This window comes from Octodon degus, unplaced genomic scaffold (assembly GCF_000260255.1).
Source record: "Octodon degus isolate 3935 unplaced genomic scaffold, OctDeg1.0 scaffold00306, whole genome shotgun sequence".
NCBI lineage: Eukaryota > Metazoa > Chordata > Mammalia > Rodentia > Octodontidae > Octodon > Octodon degus.
Window position 1 is genome coordinate 1,480,012 of NW_004524882.1, and position 13,968 is coordinate 1,493,979.

General features: G+C 38.4%; 1 protein-coding gene across 1 annotated transcript in view; it reads right to left on the reverse strand.

The window, feature by feature from the left end:
* The window catches only part of LOC101572653 (zinc finger protein 431-like), a 14,684-nt gene extending 1,146 nt beyond the window's left edge, over nucleotides 1-13,538 (reverse strand). The window contains exons 1-4 of the mRNA XM_023707700.1: nucleotides 13,489-13,538; nucleotides 4,164-4,290; nucleotides 3,808-3,865; nucleotides 1,989-2,245 (exon numbers count right to left, since the gene is read on the reverse strand). Coding sequence (XP_023563468.1) covers nucleotides 1,989-2,245; nucleotides 3,808-3,865; nucleotides 4,164-4,197 — 349 coding nt within the window. The 5' untranslated portion in view covers nucleotides 4,198-4,290; nucleotides 13,489-13,538. The remainder of the gene's footprint in view (nucleotides 1-1,988; nucleotides 2,246-3,807; nucleotides 3,866-4,163; nucleotides 4,291-13,488) is intronic.
* Nucleotides 13,539-13,968: the final 430 nt, after the last annotated feature.

Sequence of the window (13,968 nt, forward strand, 5' to 3'; positions counted from 1 at the left end):
AGAATAGAGTACACACACCAAAAGTCTGAAAAAAAATGTAGAGAGAATCCGACAATTAACAGAAAGTAATTAAGAAAATTAATTTTTATGGTCTATACCTCCTAATTTTAAAGACAAAGCAAAACTTACATAAATACGAACTCTAACTGAAAATAAAAAATACCTTTCACTTCATCATGCTTAATTAAAAGACACCATGTATTAGGTCCAGACATATAAAAATATCTAATTATGCCAGTTCAACATAGTTAATTAAATACTGTAGAAACATAACCCACATACTTAAGTGACTTTCTAAAAATATACATAATATATGTGCATTAAGATATTTTTATTTGGGACTGCATTTTTATGGAAATTTTGTGGAGAAGTACTTGGATCAAGCATATTGTATTAATTAGTCGTATATGCTTCCATTACTTGAGAAACTTTCACAGGATTACCAAACTAAGTTCATAAACTTTCTCTCCAGTTATTGACCAAAATAATAATAAATAATGCTTGCTCATACATTTTACACACATATGGTTTCTGTCCAGTATGAGTTATTCTGTCTTTTGCAAACACCAGGTATGATGAACGCTTTCACACATTGCTCTCATATATGGAATTCATGTCAAGTGTGAGCTCTTTCTTTTACCACCTGTACTGAAAGCTTCGCCACCTTGCATATATAGATTTTTCTCCCATGAAACTTCATGTGTTTATAAAGTACTTTTTATATAAGTTTATATTGCTTATATACACAGGCATTTTCCCCAGTGTTTTTTCATATACTTTATAATAACCCTGTATAAAAAAGCTGTCACTGTTTACACGGATTTCTATCTAGTATGCACTGTTTCCTGTTTTTGACAGTCACAGCATGTGTGGAAAGCTTTACCACAGTGCTTACATACATAGGGGTTTCTTGCCGGTGTGAATTCTTTCATTTGTTTTCCAATTTTTATGTAGACTAAAAGCTTTCCCACACTGTTTCCATACATAGGGCTTCTCCCCACTGTGAATTCTTTCATGTCTTTTACAGTTTCTTTGTAGACTAAAAGCTTTCCCACACTGTTTACATTCATAGGGTTTCTCCCCACTATGAATTCTTTCATGTATTTTACAATAACCTTGTATACTAAAAGCCTTCCCACATTGCTTACATACATAGGGCTTCTCCCCAGTGTGAAGCTTTTCATGTGCTTTACAATAACCTTGTGTACTAAAAGCTTTCCCACATTGTGTACATACATAAGGTTTCTCCCCAGTGTGAAGCCGTTCATGTGTTTTAAAATGACTTTGTCTACTAAAAGCCTTCCCACACTGCTTACATACATAGGGCTTCTCCCCAGTGTGAAGCTTTTCATGTGCTTTACAATAAGCTTGTGTACTAAAAGCCTTCCCACACTGCTTACATACGTAGGGTCTCTCCCCTGTATGAAGCCTTTCATGTGTTTTAAAATGACTTTGTCTACTAAAAGCTTTCCCACACTGCTTACATACATAGGGTTTCTCCCCAGTGTGAATTCTTTCATGTCTTTTACAATATCTGTGTGTACTAAAAGCTTTCCCACACTGTTTACATACATAGGGCTTCTCCCCAGTGTGAAGCCTTTCATGTATTTTACAAACTCTATGTATGCTAAAAGTTTTCCCACACTGTTTACATACATAGGGTTTTTCCCCAGTGTGAATCCTTTCATGTGTTTTACACTGACCTTGTGTCCTAAAAGGTTTCCCACATTGCTTACATACATAGGGTTTCTCTCCAGTGTGAATTCGTTCATGTATTTTACAATCTCTATGTATAATAAAAGCTTTCCCACACTGTTTACATACATAGAGTTTCTCCCCAGTGTGAAGTCTTTCATGTTTTTTACAGTAACGTTGTGTACTAAAAGCTTTCCCACATTGCTTACATACATAGGGTTTCTGCCCAGTGTGACTTCTTTCATGGCTCTGAGCATTGCTGGGTGTACTGGAGGCTTTCAAATTTTCCTTACATACAAAGGTCTTCTCTCTAAGCTGAGTTCTTTCACTAAGATCAAAGTAGGACTTTTCACACTGATTATATTCATAGGATTTCTCTCTAGTCTTTGTCCTTGCATCGTTCTGAAAAGCGCGAAAATCACTGCAGGTTCTTGCATGTTGATTACATTTATACAGCTTCTCTTCTAATCCCAAAAACTCATAAGCCTTCATTCCAGTGTGAGCTATGGTGGGCATATTTACTGGGTACCATTTCTCCAACTCTTCATTTCTATTAAAAAAACAAAATACATGAACAACAACAAAAAACACCAGTGACAATAAAATTTTTCTCCATATTAATGATTTACCACAAGTTCTGGTATCATTTCTCCTAAGGAATTCTGAAAATTAACTAAATGCCCTGGAGGATACCTTGGAAACAGCCATTCCCAAGAACAGCATTCATGTAGGAACTTTCAAATTAGTATATTTTACAATACAGACGGCCAGTTTCATTTTGGGTGATTGATATACATATATTTGACATACTGATCATTTTGCTACCTTTTCCACCACTGTTGTCCCTCTTCTCTCCTTATTGTTTGTCTTCTTCAGCCCCAAAATGTAGGGTTTTCCTCTTTTTTAATTGCCTCTCCTTTATTTTATTCCCTAATTTACATTTTTGTCTTCTCATATAAGAGTAAGCATGTGGCATTTCACATTCTGAGACTTAATTCACTGCATTTATGCTGAAGGTCCACCCATTTCTTTGTGCAAATGACATGGTTATGATTCATCTTTGTATCTAATTAAAGCACTTTTTTCTTCTTTAAGTGATGGGGATTAGTACTGAATTACATCTCCAGCTTTCCTATTTATTTTAAGAGAGATTATCACCGATGATAAAGTTGCACATGGAGACTTTCAACTTGTCATCCTGCTGAATCAGTTTAGCAGAGTGCTGGGATTGTACCACCACGCCAAGCCTACCAAAATTTTTCTTTATTCATTCATCCAATGATGGACATCTAGACTGATTCCATGGGTTAGCTGCTAAAAATTGTCTTGCTTTGTGTATTGATACGTTATATCAGTATAATATGAAAAATTTAACTTTTTGGGACTGTACCTAGGAGAGGTATTTTTCAATAAAATGGAAATTCTATTTTTACTTTTGGAGAAATCTTTATACTGATTATAATACAGGCTATAATTAACATTCCTACCCAAAAAAGTGAAAGAACTTTAAAACATGAATGGACTCAATTCTCTGGAATACTAGCACTAGCACTCACTGGTACTTTCAATACTGTTTCAAGGTTTCTAATCTTTCAGATACTGAATGTTTTATGTAGAGATAATGGTGATAGACAGAAAGACAGATAGATAGATATCCTGAAGAAGTGTTTCTGTCAAAACTCAAAATTTAGGGCCGGGGAGATGGCTCAGTAGAATAAATGCTTCCCTGGCAAGCTCAGGGGCCTGAGTTCAATTTCTGGTTCCAAAAAGAAAAAAAGAAAAAAACCCTCAAAATTTGTTTCTTTTCATATATACCTATACAAAATATCTAAATGAAATTTCATACATTTTCATGGAGGTAATCATGAAAAAAGTTTTGTACTTTGATGTTAGTGTCACTTGCTGAATTATATGAGCATGTTTCAGATACTGCAATACTTCTATATTGAGTTTGCAGATTATGCATACTAAAACTACACACATTATTAGAGAATATCTGTGAGATTAAGTAAATTTATACATGGTCACATTTCCCTGGTTGTGATATTTGTGTTTATGCATCTGCTTTTGAGGAAAATTCCTTTTTTTTTTTTTTTTTTGAGTAGAAATTACCTTTGATTTCTCCAGTGATTTTCATGCTCTTCTTCCACCTGGTCATCCCAGGCTCTACCTGAATTGTAGACATAAAAATATAAGGGGACACTACATTACTGCATGAAAACGAATGGATTCCAGGGGCAGGAATACAGCTCAGTGGCACAGTGCCTACCTGGCACGTGTAAGGTCCTGAATTTAAAAACAAAACAAAACAGAATAGATGCCAGTTAGATTCAAGATATAACCAGGCTTGATTCATGTAACCAGGCCTGACCTATTCTTGAAAAATATTTCCCATTCTATTTAACGAAAGCACCGATGATCAACAATGTTCTCTGGATGTATAAATGAGAAAGTGGAATCTTCCTTACCTATAGCAGCCACAGTCCTAAACATTTCTCTCATCACATCTCTGTAGAGCTTCTTTTGGGATGGATCCAGCAAAGCCCACTCCTCCACGGTGAAGTTAACAGCCACATCTTCAAAGGTCACTGCCTCCTAAATCATCACACATAGGTTTCTTGAACAAAGGTTGAGACTCACGGCCTGCGATCTTTCAACTTCTCTCATAAAAATTTGAACCGAAAGACAGGTGTGGAAGTGTCTGCATCCCAGCACTCAGGAGGCTGAGAAAGGATTGCCATGAGTCTGAGACTAGTGAAGCCTACAAACTGAGTTAAAGACCAGCTTGAACTTCATAAGACCCTGTCTCAAAATAGAAAACTACAAAGCCATATGGTTGGTGAATCTTTCAAAGATTGACTCTGTCTTGGTCATCAAATCCATGTGCATGAATGCTTTTTCAGAAAGTATTTTTTCTTCATTTTTTGGTACTGGAATTTGAACTCAGGACCTTGTGCTTGTCAGGCAGGCTCTATGCCACTGAGCTATGTCCCTCAGAGAGCAATTATGATGCTAGATTGACATTCATTATAAAGGAGCAGCAGAATAGGAGCACTAAATAAGCTGTGTCATAGCGAGGGCACCTGACTCAAAATTTAGGGCCGGGGAGAGCAATGTCTGAGCAATGTCTCTAATGCAGGGCTCATAGAAGGGGCTTTCAAGATCACCATCTAGGGGGCAGGGAGATGGCTCAATAGAATAAGTGCTTGCCTGGCAAGTGTAAGGGCCTGAGTTCAATCCTAGGTTCCATTTAAAAAAAAAAAAATCACCATACACCACACTGGGGAAGACGATTAACTATCAGGATTTGACAGGTCATGGTGATATCTCTTCTCCAATTTTATTTATGGCATTGAGTCCTACTTTCTTTGATTATACTTATGCAGTATTTTAAAACTTGAATTTTGTTAAAGATAAATATCAAATAAGGGTTATGAATAACTAAAATGTTAATAGAAAGTTTTATTGGAATAAGTCTAAGAAAATTGCAAATAAGTGTGGCATTTTATTTATAGCTCAAGGTCACAAAATGGTCACCTCCACTCAGATATAATTTTGCATGCTTATATCTGGCAAAAGATTAGCATATGAAAGCTAACAACCATTGTTGAATTTCTATCATTTTGCTTAGTGAAGTTTGGAACATTTCTAATGTTTTTTCTATTTTTAGTTTCTTTAAAAAAATAAGCAATAAAATAAAAAAGAAATTATGAATAAAAAAACTCCAGGGGGATATGGGACAGCAAGAGAGAAAAGAGATGAATAAAATGTATTGTATCCATTGAAAACCAATATATCACAAAGTAATCAGACACACACCAAAAGCTTAAGCCAGGTGTGGTGATGTACTCTTCTAATCTAAGGTCTTGGGAGGTCAAGGAAGGAAGACTGTCAAGGAGTTGTAAGGATAGCCATAGCTACACAGTAAATTTAAGGGTAGTGTGAAAAAATGTGATGCTCTGACTCAAACTCTCCTCAAAAAATGATAATTTCAAAAGTAATTGTCATGTATAAAAGAGGCCTCTGATTTTGTGAAAATCTGTAGCTGTACAGTGTAACAAAAATCTAACTTCAGGGGCTGGGGAGATAGCTCAGTAGAATAAACGCTTGCCTGGCACGTGCAAGGTCCTGAGTTCAATCCCCAGTTCCACAAAAAAAAAAAAAAAAAAAAAAAAAAATATCTAACTTTATTTAATACCTTTTACCCAATAAGGTCAAAAGCTTCCACAATATACATGAGAGAAATTAAAATTCTACCTTTTGTGAGACTATACTATTATTATAGACAACGGCAAATACATTTCACAAGGAGAAGGCAATTTGTAATGGGTCCACATATGTATTGATGATACATGATAGAGCTCATGTTATGTGTCTGGAGGAGATCAAAATGTCTCAGTTACGTTCAGGGAGAAAAAGGTATGTACTGTACATGTCTCTATGGACAATAACTAACTTACCAACTGGAATGGGAAAGACAAAATTGAATCTCTTCAGAATTCACAGTGAAATATGTTTTAGATGTTAAAAATGTTTCTGTAGAACAAAATCAACTAGTCATCAGCAATAGGATAAGGTGAAAGGGCCAGAGAGAGACATAGCTCAGTAGAATACGTGCCTGCCTGGAAAGCACAGGGTCCTGAGTCCAATCCCCAGTACCAAAGGGAAAAAAAAAGAAAGGCAAAAAAAAAAGAAAGAGATAGGACAAGTTGAAATATACAAAAATCATAGGAAATAAACATGAAAATATTTGCTCTGTACACAGTATAAAACTATGTATAGGGAACAAAGGTCAATGAACATAAATCTAAAAAATGACTGCAACATATTTAACTCAAGATAAAATACCAAACAAAATAAGAACCAAACCTTGAGAAATTCATTTAAAAAATTCCAAAATAGGGAAGAAAATAAGCAAGTAAGACTTATTCCAATGGACAATAAATTGATACACTCTATACTCTTTTCCTTTACTTTGGAGTTTACCAAAATTTTCAGATCAGTGACTTCTTTCCATTGTGTGGAGAAAACAGAATGTTACTATTCATGGAGATCAGGGAGATAGATATCAGTTAAATAACCTTGAAAAATTCTGAACTACTCAACCTATGGAATGGGTGAGAAAGCCTTTTGCCCTTGATTTACAGATCAGTACAGTGCACAGTAGTGCAACAGAAAAACAATAACAACAAACCATGAAAGTATTTCACTTAGAACTCTCCAGAAAGGGTTGGCCAAATAGCTCAGTGTAATAAAGCCCCTGCAAGCAAGTGCAGGGGCCAGTGGTTCAATTTCTAGGCCTGCTCTGCCAGTCCCTCCCCTGAAGTATGCTGACCCCAATTGAGACTGGGCATGGTGGCACATACCTGTAATCCCAGCTCTTGGGTGGCTGTAAACAGGCAGATTAATACGAGTCTGATCTAGTAGTGAGACCCTGAACACCCCATAGACCCTTCTCTAAAATACAAAGGAAATCTCTAGAATACTCACTTATTGAAATGTCCAAGGGAGGAAAATAAAAGAACAGTATTCATAGAAAATCACAGAGTAAATTTAGCAAAGAGTCAACAATGTGGGAGAGTTGTCATCCATGGAGTAAGAGATATGAGTAAGGTAGGCATTCAATCACCTGGATACTCTCATCCATTGCCTAAGGCCAAATGAAGAAAGTTCTAAATATTCCCAAGATATACAATAATCCCTCAAATTTGCAATTTAGAGTTCACAGTCTCAGTCATTCACAGACTTTTCCTTAGAACCTAAGTAATAAATGTTTGTGTGAACCCATGCAATTTTGTAGAAACCACAAATATCTTCCACAATTGCTTTTCTAGTGGGAGGTTTTCAAGTAGCTAATTCAAGCATGTTACTCTTCTCCTTGTTGGTGACTGGCTGCTGCCCTAAAAAGCACCTTCGGCAGATGCACCACAATTCCGGCATCATGACAGAGTGGTGTTTTGAGTGTAGCTGTCTCTGCTGTCAGTTTTGTTTTTCTTAAAGGGCTAACATCCCCAAAAAGTTGCTAAAATCCTCCACACCTCTAAAGCTTTAAATTACGTAATTGTGAGAGATATTGGATATTTAGGGTTTAAATTATAAAGACAGTCATTTATACGCATTTTTCTAACCATCTCTGAAATTAATGGATATTCATAATACACCTTTACTCTAAGAATATGACTCGAGAATTTCTGGGGTCCACTATATTTACATTGGTATTATTGTTAAATTTCACCAAGAATTTTGAAAATAAAATAGATTGCAAGTATTTAAACAATAAGTTATTATTAGAAAGTAACAATTTAATTTATTATCAGTCTGGCTTCATAGTGAGTTGAAAGCCAGCCTGAACTATAGAGTGAGACTCTGGTACCAAGCAACAACAAATTCCTCTTGGCTTGCTTAGATATCATTTTCCATTCCATGTTTAACTGAGAAAATAACCTTCTGATCAAGTCATGAAAGTGACTTCATAAGTCCTTAAGGTAACTTACATTTTATACAACCAACTTGCTACAAAAGCATTAAAAGGGAAGCTCACTAGAGATGAAGCCTGTTTCACTGCAGTTCACGAAGGAATTCACATTCAGAAAGTTGAACACACTCCAGAAGTTATACAAAATGCACAAGGCCCAAGCAGCTCGATGCAGGGTGGCGAGACACGGAAATAAGAGACGTCAGGTCATTTAAATCTGGGGCTTCTTCACCTTCTACGTGGCCAACTTCACAGGGAGAAATTTTAGGTCCTCAGTCTCAATTCTGAGCAGAGGCACACACCCACAGTCAGTTCCAGTTTGGTCTTTGTCTTTTCCCAGTCACTGTTTGGAATTCCAACGTGCACTGCTTATAGAGCACTAAGCATTTCTCCAACAACAAATCATGGGCCCCAAAGTTAGTGTACTACCCAGAGAGACCAAAGGTTTGCCAAGTTCAAGGTGTACCTCTGGTAACACTGCTTCAAGTGAAGACCAGTGTCCAAAGCATGTGATACTGTTTTTCATTAGACTGAAGTTATCAGAGGGGGGCACACTGAGTCACATTACCAGAAACAAATATAATGCTGCAAAAAGCACTATAATAAAAAGATGGTTATTTCTATTGCATGAAAAATTATAATAGGCTTAAGTTTTCTCCTCTACTAAAAAAATTCTACTATACACAAAGCTAATGTCAGGCACATAGACACTAGGAGAAGAAATTTCCAATGAGGTCTTTCAGAATGGCATTCACAGTGAAAAAAATTTAAAAGTACTTTTTTTTCTTTTTTTTTGCGGAACCAGGGATTGAACTCAGGCCCTTGCACTTGCCAGGGAAGCACTTATTCCACTGGCCATCTCCCCGGCCCCTCAAAATACTTTTGACATAAAAATAACTGGTGTTTAATTCAACTGAGTACTATGATCATTGTATATAGTTGTGCTCAGCTGCACTCCTATCACTATGAGAGAGTGAGGGCCGGGGAGATGGCTCAGTAGAGTAAGTGCTTCCCTGGCAAGCACAAGGGCCTGAGGTCAATCCTCGGTTCTGCAAAAAAACCAAAACAAAACAAAACAAAAATCTATGAGAGACTGAGGAAAGAGGACAACAGCATTAAGCTCAGAGTAGTGAGACTTACTAGCAAAATATTTTTTTTATTTTTTAAAGAGAATACAAAATAGTATTAAAAAGAAAAAAATACAAGTGATACAAAATTTCACTTAACACAGAAATGTGGATTTCACAGTATTTGTGGTAATGCAGGGTGCTATCTTCTAACCAGTTATTCATATTGCCAGATATGTGCATGTCGAATTGAAGAAAAGGAAATATATAAAAAATTAAGAGAAAGAGTACAAACAATTGAACAAGGAGACAAAACTAATTAAGCATTATCTGCTCCTTTCCACAAACTAGCAGAAATGCACTGTACAGTTGTCTAAACTATCCTGCTTACATACATAGATATATCTCCTCCCCCTCTCCTGTCCTTCTCAACTCAGTAACTCTTTCCTTTTGAAAATGCTCACTCCCTGGAGACAACATGTTTGTACATGCAGGTCTGATTTATTTAACTTAAGAGAATGTTCTCTAGTAGCATCCATTTATTAACAAAAAACTCACATTTATCCTGTTTTATAGCTGAATAATACTCCATTGTCTTAGTTACTCTTCTCTCATTGCTGGGACAAATACCTGACACCCAAAATGAAGGAAGGAAAGGTTTATTTAGCACACACTTACTGGAGGTTTCAGTCCATACTCAGCTGGCGCCAAGGCAGAGCGGCACATGGCAGAGGGCAAACTTTCCAGGTGGTGGCAAATAGCAAGAGCACAAGGGAGGGGTAGCAGCAGCTCAGGCAGCTGGCTTCTCTTCCCTCCTTACATTGTAATGCAAATCACCTGCCCCAGGGCAGGTGCAGCATCCACACCCACAGTAATCAATCACAAACTCCAGAAGCTGCCCCAAGACTGCATGAGGCTTTGGTGGGACAACTATACACAAACCATAACATTCTGCCCCTGGACCCCCAAAGACTCATGCACATCCCTTTACACAAAAGACATTCTAGTCCATCTCTATCAGTTGCCAAAGTCCCAACAGTTTCAGCATTGCTGAAAAGACCCAAGTTTCAAGTCTCCTCCAAGATCCAAGGGAAACTCTCAACTGTGAGCTCCTGTACAAATGAAAACTTAAACGCTTGCAACATTCAAAGGTACAAGATAAACATTCCCATTCCAAAAGGTACACACAGCAGGATACCAAGCATTGGATCTAAAACAAGTCCAAAATCCAGCAGGGCAAACATTAGGTCCTGCAGTTCCATGTGGAACATCCGAAGCAATCTGTGATGAGTTGTGAGCTCCATGAGGCTCCGCCCCTGTGGCACTCGTGGTGGTGGCTCCCATGGCGTCCCTGTTAGGTCTGCTTTGCTCCCTCCTTGCAGTTTCCCTTAGATGATCCATGTTCCTGGCTTTTCCAAACTTCTGGGGTTCCCACTAAATAGGCTTCTCACTCACAGCTTCAGACACTGCCCTCCCAGGGGCACACTGCCTGGCCTCCCAGGCCTTCTTCTGAAATCGAGGTGGAAGCCTTCTTAACCTCAGAACTCTTGCATTCTGCAAGCGCTGGGTGGATGATGCCAAGGGCTGCCCCCAGCTGGAGCATGAGCCAGGTTTTCCTGTCTCTTGGCTGTAGGGGTCGAGTGCCTGGATGGCTGAGCACTCTGACCCTGATTCCCAGGAACAAATTCTCTACACCAGCATCATTCTGGAACCTGGTGCGGTGGCTGCTGCTGCCATTCCGGAACAGGGGGCTCAGCAGCTTTCTCCTCAAGGCAAAATCCCTGACCTTTGTAGTTCTGAGGCTGCAAAGGGTGGAGACATGCTGTTTCCTGTGATGCCCTCAGGCCATCCTTTCCGGTCTCAGGTTCCTTCCTGGCAATGGAGAGCCTCTTGGCTCCATCTTTGCAGTCCACAGCTTTCTTGGCACTTTCTTTCTGCCTAAGCTCACAACATTTTAAATCTTCCTGCTGGGCTCCTTGCTCTTGATTCTCAACATAAATCTGGCTAAAAGCCCCCAGTAACAACCAGGCCACTGCCCCAATATTTGACTGCTTTGAAATGTCTTTTGCCAGACTGATCAGTCCACCATGCTTAAACTCACTCTCAGGCAAAGTTTCTGGACACGAGCAAAATGCAGGTAACTTTTCTGCCAAGTCAAAACACAAATGATCTGGAGTCCAACAACCAATGCAGTCCTTCCCAGCAGAAACCTCCCCAGCCTGGTCTGTACAGGCTGGCTTTCTATCAGCCTTCTGGTCTTCTGAGCTCTGGCCAGAATCTCCCAAACAGAACAGCTAAAGCTGTTTCAGCGCTTCGCTTGTAGGCGACATCTCTGAACGTTTCCTAGCTCTTCCCATAAGCCATTCCCAAAAGCTTGTAATCCACATGGTCAGGTTGAGCCACAGCAACAACCCCACTCCTCTGGTACCAAATTCTGTCTTAGTTACTGTTCTCTCGTTGCTGGGACAAATACCTGACAATCAAAATGAAGGAAAGGTTTATTTAGCTCACAGGTTTATTTAGCTTACTGGAGGTTTCTGTCCATATTCATCTGAGTCCAAAGCAGAGCAGCACAGAGCAGAAAGCAACCTTTCACAGTGGCAGCCAAGAGCAAGAGCACAAGGGAGAGGTAACAGCAGCTCAGGCAGCTAGCTTCTCTTTCCACCTCACATTGTAATGCAAATCACCTGCCCCAGGGCAGGGGCAGCATCCACACCCACAATAATCAATCACAAACTCAAGAAGCAGCCCCAAGACTGCATGAGGTTTTGGGGGGACTATACACAAACCATAACATGCATTGTGCGAAACCACCACATCTTCTTTAACTACTCTTCAGTTGATGGGCATCTGGCTTGTTTCACGTATTTAGCTATGACAAATTGGGTTGCTATAAACATGGGTGCACATGTATCACTGTGGCATGAGGTTTTCAATTCTTCTGGAAAAACACCCAAGAGGGGAACAGCTGGCTTGGATGGGATCTCCAATCCTAGCTTTTTAAGTAATCTCTACACTGGTTTCTATAGTGGTTTTACCAGTCTATACTTCCAATAGTGGAGAAGGTTCATTTTACTCCACAAACCCTCCAGCATGTGTTATTGGCTGACATCTTGAGGCTAGCCATTCTTTCTGGGGTGAGCTGGACTCTCAGTGTTGTTTTAATTTGGATTTCTTAAGTAACCTATGATTTTGAATATTTTTCATATATTTATTTGCCATTTGTATTTCTTCCTATGGGAAGTGTATATTCATCTCAGATGCCCATTTTTAGATTGGGTCTTTGAATTTGGGGGCTTGATTTTTAAAAATTCTTTACAAGTTCTAGATAGAAGATCTTTGTCAGAGGGATAATCAGCTATAATTTTTACCCAGCTTGTGAGTTTTCTTTTTACTCTTTTGGAGATTTGACAATAGCAAAATTTCACATACTGATAAGTAAAACTATAAAGGACCAGATGTTCCTCAGTGTGAAGTTCATAGGACAAATCTTTACTGCCATGAAAAGTACCCTGTAATAATTTCTACTCCTGTGTAACATCCTCCTCATTACACTTAGGCAACATTGCCTAACTGATTTTCAAGCTACCAACAGAGACATAATTTTCAATTAGGGTTCAAAGGTGATAAATTGAATTTAACAGTAACAAAAGAATTCTTTGAATAACTTTATGTAAATTTATTTCTCTTTCCTTTTTCTTTCTTTCTTGACTAAAGTTTTGAGCCACTTTCAAGCTGAGCCAGCATAGAGCTTCTCCTTTAATTCACATTAGTAACATTTTCAGAGGAAAACTGCTAGTTCAGGAGTTGATCTTGCCACACACCAATCTCCCCTGCTTTCCCACACTGCATGAGTCTACTTTGCTCTCCCTGCACAGAACACCATTGTACTCTGTACCATTGACATGTGTGCAGACTTCTACCTGGTGCTTCCCATCAGGTGCAATTTTCTTTTATTCATTATTCACTCCTACTTCATTCAGCATTTTTTTTTTTTTTTTTTTTTTGACACAGTGTTTTACACTGTAGTTGAAACTGGCCTTGACCTCACTCTGTAGGCCAGGCTGAACTTGAACTCCTAACATTCCTTCTGCCTGAGCCCACCAAGTGGTGAGACTATAAGCATGTACCACGACAACTGGCTAGTGTTTGCTTTTAAAAAGTCCATAAATATCCATGAATCATAATAGTTATGTGAAATGGTGCTTCTCTATCTTTCACCCATTAATAAATCACATATAGATGACCCACTTTTTGAAGACTGAAAGTTTCGATTTCACAGCCCTTTATGGAAATTGTTCTTTATTGCAATATTTTCATCTTTGCTACTTTGACCAATTGGCTGTTTCTTTTTTGCATTCTAAACCAAGATAAACATATTGTTTATTTCTTTACTGCATTACTCCGGATATAATATAGAAGATGAAGCAGGCTTGAACATGTCCCTCACACTGAGCCTTATCATAGGCAATGTTAAATATTTCTTCAATTTGGAGAATTTTACCTAGCTTATTTCAGCTCACATTCTGCTAGATATAAGATAGAAACATGATAAGAAAGTGTTACTTTGAAGGAAAAGGTACTCAGCTATGCACCCTGGAAGGAGGAAAAGATGGAGGAGCTGCACACAAGAATATACTTTTGCAGTCCTTTCCTCTAGTGACTGGTCTCTAAAAAACAGCCCATCTAAATACGGAACTCACCAATGAATTAATTCCCTAATGTGAATGG